Source organism: Ipomoea nil, unplaced genomic scaffold (assembly GCF_001879475.1).
Source record: "Ipomoea nil cultivar Tokyo-kokei standard unplaced genomic scaffold, Asagao_1.1 scaffold3162, whole genome shotgun sequence".
Lineage (NCBI taxonomy): Eukaryota > Viridiplantae > Streptophyta > Magnoliopsida > Solanales > Convolvulaceae > Ipomoea > Ipomoea nil.
In genome coordinates, this window is record NW_017619590.1 from 541,928 (window position 1) to 552,279 (window position 10,352).

Below are 10,352 nucleotides of genomic sequence, written 5' to 3' on the forward strand. Positions count from 1 at the left end.
ACTAAATCTTCAACAATCCATGATCTCATAAATCAAACGAAATCAAACGCATAAAATCGAACGCAACCTGGAATCGCAGAAATCATATCGGTTGAATCTTCTCCTCGAACTGTCGTCTCCTCCATCGCGAATAGGAAAGAATCGCGAATGTCGGATCACAATTGCCTTCAGAGATTTGCGAATAGGAAAGAATCAAACGCAAAGAGTTGTCTGATCATAACTGCCTTCCTAACGCCGTTAATAGAACAATGTTTTTTTTTTTTTTTTTTTTTTTTAAAACGACGCCAAAAACGATGTCGTTTGGAAGCGTGTTCACCAAGCATGGTGAGCACGTTTCCACGGCATAATTTGCGCTTTCTCAACTCCTTGGCTATTCCAAGTAGGTTAGACTCAATATACCCACTCCACTGGGTCGGGTCTAGAGGTATAATCCCAACATCTATACATATATTTACATCATTTAAAAATAATGATCCGTAGCACATTATATTTAAATTTAAAAAATGAGCAACGTAACATGTTTGGTGAGTGGTTAATTTGATTCATACAATACTTCTAAAAACAATATGCTTGTATGAGTGTAGGTTTCATTTGAAAAGTTGTGTTTGAAGCATTTAAAACCGCGGTAAAAATTTTGGAGTAACAATGACTTTTAAATAATAACATTTGAAATTATGAGAAAATAATAGTGACCTTGAAATGATTATCATAAAAAGAAGTCTTGTATTATAGTCTTAATATGAGACCTATAATACTTTTTAGGGAAAAGGTGTCAAATTGGCCACCTAAGTCGAGTGGATAGTGCAATTAGGTCCCCTAAGTGAAAAAAGTTCCATTCAAGTCTCCTAAACCTGTAAAATTGTTCAATTAAGTCCAAATTGACTTGTTTATCGGGTTAAATGCATACGGTGTTGACACGTGTCTTTATTTTATTTTTTTATTAAAAATATTATTTATTATAAATTAATTATAATAATAATAATTGAAAAATTAAAAATTAAAAAAAAAAAGCCACTGGCTGTCCACGCCGGACAGTCGGTGGCTGTCTTCCTTCTTCAAGAACAGCCGTGGCCGGACGTTCCAGTCCCCTCGGTCTGGAACGAGGGCAGCGGCGAAGGTAGTAGCCCTCGTCCATATCTAGAAGACGACCATGGCCGTCTTCCTTCGTCGGTCGTGGCCGTCCGGCCACGGCTATTTATATATATATATATATATATATATATATATATATATATATATATATATATATATATATATATATATATATATATATATATATATATATATATATAATAATTATTATTATTATTATAATTAATTTACAATAAATAATATTTTTAATAAAAAAATAAAATAAGGACACGTGTCAACACCATATGCATTTAACCTGATAAACAAGTCAACTTGGAGTTAATTGAACAATTTTACAGGTTTAGGGGACCTAAATGGAGCTTTTTTCACTTAGGGGACCCAATTGCACTATCCACTCGACTTAGGGGGCCAATTTGACACTTTTTCCTACTTTTTAGAGGTGCATATAAAAAATTACTCCGTACAGTTTAACTAAAAAGTGTTACTACTCTAATATTTATGTTAAATTAAAATCAAAACTGATTTGGAGAGCCATTGACTGTCTTCAGTAAAGCTCCTTAATTAGTTAAAAATATTTTCTGCCCAAAATAAAATTTTGGGTTCATCCCAGTTTGTACAAATGATCAAATGTATCTATATTTTTGGTATATATATAAATATTGTACTAATTTTAAATTAAATAAAAAGTTGAACAATACATTTTCTCAATAAATCATTTAATAATTTAACAAATTAGGATACTAAATTGAATTAATAAAATTAGAAAAAAAATAAGTTAATTTTTTACTAAATTCGCATATCTATTAATATTCACTTGCCATACTCGTCACTCCTATAGAAATATATATACCCTCACCCATACCCCCATTTTCATTTGCTATGAACAGATCAAACAGGCAGGCGTCGGCAGGCAATCGATTCACTGAAGATGGCGATGAACGCTGTGAACAAGAAGGTGGTGGCGTTCATCATGGGAGCCACCGGATCGGGAAAATCGAAGCTGTCTGTCAGCCTTGCCGCCCGCATTGGAGGAGAGATAATCAACTCCGACAAGATTCAGGTTTATAGAGGGCTTGACGTTCTGGATAACAAGATTCCTGAAGTCGAGATGCTTGGCGTGCCTCATCATTTGCTTGGGCATGTTGGGAACCCCGATGAAGAATACACTGCCCGCGACTTTTGCTTCCAGGCCACGTCGATGATCGAGCGAATCCTCAACTCCGGCACGGTTCCGATCGTCGTCGGAGGGTCAAATTGTTTCATTGAAGCCCTGGTGGAGGACACTGACTTGAAGTTCAAGTCCAACTACCACGGCTGCTTCATTTGGCTTGATGTTTCTCCAAATGTTTTGAACACTTTTGTGTTCAAAGGAGTTGACCAAATGGTTAATCAAGGTAACTTAAATTCATTTCTAGGTAGAATCGTCACAACGAACTTATATAACTAGTCAGACTAATTTGGTTAACTGGTCTATTTGCATGACTCTATAAAAGAGATCATCCGAGACATATATTCATGCATAATTTTTGTTTAGTGTACTAACTGTTGTATTTTCTGCTAGTAGGGACGAGAATTGTGGGAAAAAGGGACTCAGATTAGAGTTCTGTATCATGTGCAACACACTGCCTTAAAAACATTCACGACCTGGGATTGATTCGTATGTTTCCGACCAGCAAAACAGAACAGCAAACCAGAAGAACACAGAGGGAAAGAGACGCAAACAGTAGAAGTGTTTACTGTTAGTGGTGCGTTTTTCCCTTTGTCTAATGTCGCCTATTTATAGTGTAATGATGCATCCCATTACAGCACCCCACCTCACACTACCACAAATGTAGCGCTAAAAGAAAGGATGAGGACAAATTCTGTCCAGGTCATTACAATGATCCATAAAAATAGGGTGTGAAATTTAATACGTAGAGCAAAATGTTGACCCAACCCCGTGCCGTGCCGTGCGGGCGGCGGCGGCGGCGTGCGCGTGGTCTACCTCTTTTCCCTTCTCATAACACTTCAAGTTAGATGAAAAGCCTTGGAGTATATAAGTAAGGTAACAAGAGGCTAAACTTCCAATGTGGGACAACATGGGAAGGCAAAAGTAAGCCTTTCCCTTTAAATGCTCCCAACAATCCACCACCATTAAAGGGATTTAGGCTGATGCTGTCATTGCCTGATAACGATCAAAACAAATTTTCATGCCAGTGTATAAAACTTGAACTGTCATATAGTGACATTAAGTACTTCTCTAGACGGGAGTGAATTTGATCTTGAACTCATCGAATAGACAAAGTTTGAACTCAATGCACTTAATTTGCTTTGGTCGCCTTGAATCTCATGAGGTCACACTCACGACCCTGAGATATCCCCTGTTAGGTCTATTCTAGGATAGACCTTCAACTCTGTCAAGTCTACCTCATCGCAGACCACCATGACTGGCTACAGAGTATCTATGGGTCCCAAACCCATTTCCCTTGACGTATCAAGGACGGCCTTCCTGTTTAGGCCCTTCGTGAAAGGATCAGCAATATTCCTTTCAGACCTCACAAAGACCATTGTGATTACCCCATTTAGTATTAACTGCCTTACAGACTCATGTCTGACTCTTATGTGTCTACGTTTCCCATTGTAGACACTGTTCTGCGCAACACAGATGGCAGTCTGGGAATCACAATGTATGGGAACAGCAGGTGCTGGGCAGCCCCACAATGGCACGTCTGCCAAAAGATTTCTCAGCCATTCAGCTTCCTGACTTGCTAGATCTAGTGCTATGAACTCTGATTCCATAGTTGATCTAGCTATACAGGATTGTTTGGTCGACTTCCACGATATCGCAGCTCCACACATAGTGAACACGTATCCACTAGTTGAGCTTACGTCATTAGTGTCATTTACCCAGTTTGCATCACAGAACCCCTCGAGCACAGCTGGGTGTCCTTTGTAGTTAAGGCCCCAGTCTATTGTGCCTCTTAGATACCGAAGTACCCTTCTTAGTGCATCCCAATGTGAGATGCCAGGGTTGTGAGTATACCGACTGAGTTTATTCACCGCAAATGTAAGATCTGGTCTAGTATAGTTCATCAAGAACATTAGACTCCCAATTATCTTTGCATATTCTTCTTGAGACACACTGGCCTCTATGTTCTTTGATAACTTGACGCTGGGATCATAGGGGGTTTTAGCTGGAGTTACCTCATAACTCTCAAACCTCTTCAGGAGTTTCTCCGTGTAATGACTTTGGGATAAAAGATAACCTTTCTCAGTTTTTGTAACCTTTATCCCGAGTATTACATTAGCCTCCCCTAGATCTTTCATATCAAACTTGTCACATAGAGTTCTTTTAGTCTCTTTTATAGCTCCTATACTTGAGCTAAAGATAAGCATGTCATCTACATAGAGACAGATTATTACGATGCTAGACTCTATCTCTTTGGTGTATAAGCAGGCATCTGAGCGGTTAGTAGAATAACCTAGCTCTAACAAAGTTTTGTGAAACTTTTCATACCACTGCTTGGGAGCTTGTTTCAAGCCATAAAGAGATCTCTTAAGTCTGCATACCTTCCCTTCTTGTCCTGGTTCTACACATCCAGGGGGTTGTTCCATGTAGATCTCCTCCTCTAGTTCACCATTTAAAAAGGTTTTTTTTACATCCATCTGATGTACTATCAACCTATGTAAAGATGCTAAAGCAAAAAGAACGCGTATAGTAGCTATCTTTGTTACTGGTGAATATGTAACACCCCGTGTTACGAGTCCTAAAACCAATTAGTTAATTAATCAATAGCCCAAGGGAAAGAATAAATTATAATGATTAATTAGGGAAAAAGGCCCACCATAGTCCGTGGGCCCTCATATCTAAACCCAACCCCTAATCCCAATAGGATTAGACTCTAAATAAGATCCCTAGATCTATAAATAGGGAACTTAGGAGGCACCTAGAATCCCCACCACAATAATCTCTCACCACCCAAAGAGCTCCAAGAATTCCCCTAGGAGAAATCAAGAAATCAAGAAAGCTTAAAGAAAGATCCTTCATAGCCAAGGAATTAATTAAGGCTAAGAGGTAACCCATGTCTCAACAAAACCTATTTTCATAGTTATAATTCCCCCTTAGGGTTTCCCCATATTATTGTATATTGGCGAGTTATGATGATTATTATTGGTAATTGATGTGATGATCCCATGGGGGATCTTGATGATCCTGATATTGGGAGATTCTTGATAATTATGGTGTTCTTGATGATTATATGGAGTTCGTGATAATCATGTGTTGTTCCTGATAATTGTGTGATGTTCTTGATGCTTATGTGTTATTCTTACCGAATCTTGCAATTAGAAGACGAACCGTATTCCTGTTGATATAAAAGTGATTAGAACCCTAGGTTGTATCGTATGATCTTATTCTTGGGTTATCGGGTGGGGAAATCGCATGTTTGGGTGTTGATTATATTTAGAAAAGCATGATAGGTTATGTGCCGTTCGTTTCTTGTATTTGATTCGTTAATTGGCTACATGTTATCGTTAATTTCATAGTAAAGTGTCTAAGCATGGTTTCGGGTTCCACAACGGTTCCCGGGGCGTAAAGTGTGTGAAAAGAGTCAGTGGGGGGTAGGTGGGGGGTAGGGGACCCGCCACCTACCCACGGCCATGAAACACCGCCCGGCAGCCGGTAGCCGGCGGGCGGGCAGCTGCCCGCCGGCGACCCGCTGCCCGGAACAGTAATTCCGGCGGGCAGCCGGAGGGTGGCCCCCTACCCACCGGCTACCCGCTGGAAATTATCCCACCTTGGGATCCCGGCTTCCCCGTTTGATGTTCCCCCGTTCCCCGTGGTGTCCCAACGGACTCCGTTTATCGTGCCTATGTCTAGTTTGATGTTTCGGGTACCGTTCGTAGGTTTATGAGTCTATTATATTGCATGCTAATTGAATTGGTATCCCGTTGACCTAGGTGGAAGGAGTATGAACCCCTTAGGACTATTCTTAGTATGTGATGGATCACGCATAGGTTTTGTTATGCGCTTTCTCCCCCTTCCCAATGTGTAATATGGGTTGCATGTGCTTGCTATGTGTTATGTGTGTGTGTTACCCCAATTCGGTTGCGATCGGATTGGTTTTTCCTGAGCTGCGGTTCAGAAGCTGGCTGCGGTCAGATTGATACTCTTGGGCTGCGGTCCACCGTTTGGTTGCGATCAAACGTTTCTATACGAGCTGCGGTTCGTCCTTTTTCCTGGCTGCGGTCAGATGACATTCTCTTGGGCTGCGGTCAGATGACATTCTCTTGGGCTGCGGTCCACTGTTTGGTTGCGATCAAACACTATGATGAGCTGCGGTTCATCGGTCGGTTGCGATCGACCCCTCCGTGTTGCGATACGGGCCAGGGTGCTGCGGGGCCGTGTCAGAGCTATATGCGCTGACCCTCATGTATGGGCATGCGATTGGTCCTGTGGCGCCAACAAAGTGTGTTATGTGCGGTGACATGGACGAGTTGGAATTACGAGTGTCTTGGGAGATGTGACTATGGGATTTATATTGGGGATTGTTCATATTGGGTTATGATCATTGTTTATGCTTTGCCTTATCTGCCTTATCTATTGTGAAACTGCATATGCTCGTTATGACTGTTGCTTGTGTCTGGCCTTATCTGTCGAGTCATTCCCGGTTTTAAAGCTAGAGTTCGTAGGATATATCTTCATGCTCAAAATGGTTTTCGTATATCTATATATATCTCTATATGTATTGTATTTCAACGCGTTGGAGTGGGTTACCAGCATCTCTCGCTGAACAGATATATTTGGCTTTCAGGCACAGAAGATTAAGTCACTGGAGCACGCTAGAACTTGAAGTATAGAAGTAGATAGTTTTCCCTTTTGGCCTGCGTGCCACGTTTACGTAATTACGCTTTGAGGATATTAGTTAGTTAGCCTGTGCACTTGGGTTCTCTAGCCCAGGTGTGGCATAGCACCCCGTACGCTTGTATTTATTTCTTGGGATTTAATGGGATTCTACCTTTATTATAAGTTTTAAAAAGTCTTGAAAATCTGGGGTGTTACAGTTGGTATCAGAGCCTAAGTTTGACCCTAGGAAAAGACTCGTAAGATCGGACTTTAGGACATTAGGCTTGAACTCTAGGTACTTAGGAACATAGGTCTTAGGAATCTTAGGACGCACGGTGAGATTGAGAAACCTACACATCACCTCCCCTCACTTCATCCCTCTCTAATATTAAGAAACTCTCCTCCGCTTATTACATCAAAGTGAAAACACAAAGTAATATCAACCTTTAAACACCAGGATGGCACCCAAGAAGAAACAGACAGGAACACCGAGACGCCCTACTCAGGAATTCCTGACCCAGAATCTACAACGCCTGGCCCAAATCGCCCAGGCACTAAGTACTATCATTCCCCAACCTCTACCAACATACGAGAACTTGGAAATCCACCACCGAGTCTCGGCACACCAACCACCCACCTTCTCGGGAGATGAAGACCCCACGACCCTCGAAGAATGGATTGAGACCTTCGACAGGGTATTCAGGGCAACCCAATGCCCCGAACACCACCAAGTCGGGATAACCTCCTTCTACTTCAGACACGAGGCCGACATCCGGTGGGCCCGTGAGGGACCTACGTACGAACAAGACCCCAGATTCAACTGGGAAGGCCTAAAAACACGGTTACGAGAACAGTTCTACCCCAACCACCTGAAAGCCGCCACATGCGAGGAATTCCTCCATCTAAGACAAGGGGCAGCCCCAGTCTCATAATACTACCAACGATTCTGCCAACTGGCTCGCCTCACCCCCGAACTAGTATCCACAGAGGGGATCAAAGTCAGGAAATTCTTAGCAGGCCTTAACCCCGAAAACCAGAGGGCCTTGGCCGCTCAAGAACCAAAGACCCTCGGAGAAGCCTACACCAAGGCATGTCAACTACAACAGGTAATGAACCCGCCCCAAGGGACGCAACTGGGGTATAAAAGGAAGCCCGAAAGAAGTCACCCAATTCCCACCAAAGAGCCTAAGAACCCCAAAACCACCTCACTTGACCAGGCCATCACGCCGACTGCCCGGGGAAGGATCCTCACCCTAAGCAAGGCCAGGATCGGAGATAGCAACATAGTCTCCGGAACTTTCCTAGTGCACGCCACCCCAGCCACCATACTATTTGACTCGGGGGCTACCAACTCGTTTATAGCAACCGAGTTCGCCGCCCAGCTCGGCCTTAACGCCAGCACCAAGGTCCGACTCCAAGTCAAGGTGGCCTCAGGCGAGATCATAAAATGTGACCGCATGTACGAGCATGTAATGATCACCATTCAAGGAGTGGAATTTCCCAGCAACCTAATCCAGTTCCAACTGGATGGGATGCAAGTAATCTTGGGCATGGACTGGCTAGGGAAATTCCAAGCGCAAATCCTGTGCGGAGAGCAGAAAGTGGTCCTACGAGGACCAAACGGTAGGAGGGTGTCGTACCGCGGTACCCGCCAGGATCCGGGAATCAAGCTTGTAAACATGATGAAAACTAAGAAGTATCTGGGCCAAGGAAACAAGGCCTTCTTGTGCTCAGTCGAAGACCTCAACGCCAAAATACTCGAACCACGAGCCATCCCAGTGGTAAACGAGTTCACCAACGTCTTCCCAGACGAAATTCCCAGGGCACCCCCAGCCAGAGAGGTCGAGTTCACTATAGACCTCATACCGGGCGCCGCCCCGATCTCTAAACCACCCTACAGACTAGCACCAAAGGAAATGAAGGAGCTGAAAACGCAACTCCAGGAACTACTAAATAAGGGTTACATCCGACCCAGCACCTCCCCATGGGGAGCACCGGTACTATTCGTTAAGAAAAAGGATGGAAGCATGCGCCTGTGCATCGACTACAGGGAACTCAACCAAGTTACAATAAAGAATAGGTACCCCCTTCCCCGAATAGATGACTTATTCGACCAACTTAAAGGGGCAGGGGTATTCTCAAAGATCGACCTAAGATCCGGGTATCATCAAATTGAAGTGGCCAAACCGGACATCCAGAAAACGGCCTTCCGGACACGTTACGGCCACTACGAGTTTACCGAAATGCCCTTCGGCCTCACTAACGCGCCCGCCATATTCATGGACCTCATGAATCGAGTATTCCGACCTCACCTGGATGACTTCGTCATTGTGTTCATTGACGACATCCTAGTCTACTCCCGAAATAAAGAAGAACATGAGAAGCACCTTCGCATATCACTGCAAACCCTCAGAGAAAACCAACTTTACGCTAAATTCTCCAAGTGCAAATTCTGGCAAGACAACGTAGCCTTCTTAGGCCACGTGATAACCAAAGAAGGGATCAGGGTGGACCCCGCTAAGATTCGCGCCGTTAGAGAATGGACCACGCCGAGCTCGCTCTCGGAAGTCCGAAGCTTCCTGGGCCTGGCTGGTTACTACAGGAGGTTTGTACCCGACTTCACCAAGATAGCCCAACCCCTCATTAGGCTCATGAAAAAGGAAACCCCCTTCCGATGGGACAACAACTGCATCTCAGCCTTCCAAGAATTAAAGGACAAGCTAACCACGGCGCCCGTACTAGCCATCCCCTCCGGAACGGAAGGATTCGAGGTCTACAGCGACGCATCCAAGAAAGGGTTGGGATGCGTGCTGATGCAAAAGGGAAAGGTAATAGCATACGTATCCAGGCAACTCAAAACCCACGAAGAGAATTACCCCACCCACGACCTCGAACTAGCCGCTATCGTATTCGCACTAAAAATCTGGAGGCACTACCTGTATGGGGTACAATGCAAAATCTACACCGACCATAAAAGCTTAAAGTACATCTTCACCCAGAAGGACCTAAACATGAGACAACGAAGGTGGCTAGAACTCATAAAAGACTACGACCTAGACATCCAATACCACGAGGGAAAAGCCAACGTCGTTGCGGACGCCCTAAGCCGAAAGACGAACTATTCCCTCAACACCACGTGGGTCCTACCGGACCAACTGTACAGGGACTTCCAAAAACTACACTTAGAAATAATAGAGCAAGGACAAACCCGCCCCAATGCCTACCTACTCAACACGCAAGCCATACCCGCCCTCTTCGAGGAAATCAAGGCAGGGCAACATCAGGACCCGGAACTAGATAAGATTCGCCACGACCTAACCCAAGGGAAGGAAGGCCCCTTCGAAGCACGCCCGGACTGCAGCCTCCGTTAAAAAGGAAGGTGGTGTGTACCCTCAACGCACCCTCACTTGAAACAACGGATCTTGGAGGAAGGGCA

At 43.9% G+C, this 10,352-nt stretch overlaps 1 protein-coding gene across 1 annotated transcript; it reads left to right on the forward strand.

Annotated features, from left to right (window-relative positions):
* Window positions 1-2,020: 2,020 nt before the first annotated feature.
* LOC109167419 (adenylate isopentenyltransferase 3, chloroplastic-like) lies at window positions 2,021-2,875 on the forward strand. The gene is made up of 2 exons (XM_019316435.1): window positions 2,021-2,486; window positions 2,766-2,875. Exons 1-2 carry the CDS (start codon window positions 2,021-2,023, stop codon window positions 2,873-2,875), a joined length of 576 nt encoding a protein of 191 aa, XP_019171980.1.
* Window positions 2,876-10,352: the final 7,477 nt, after the last annotated feature.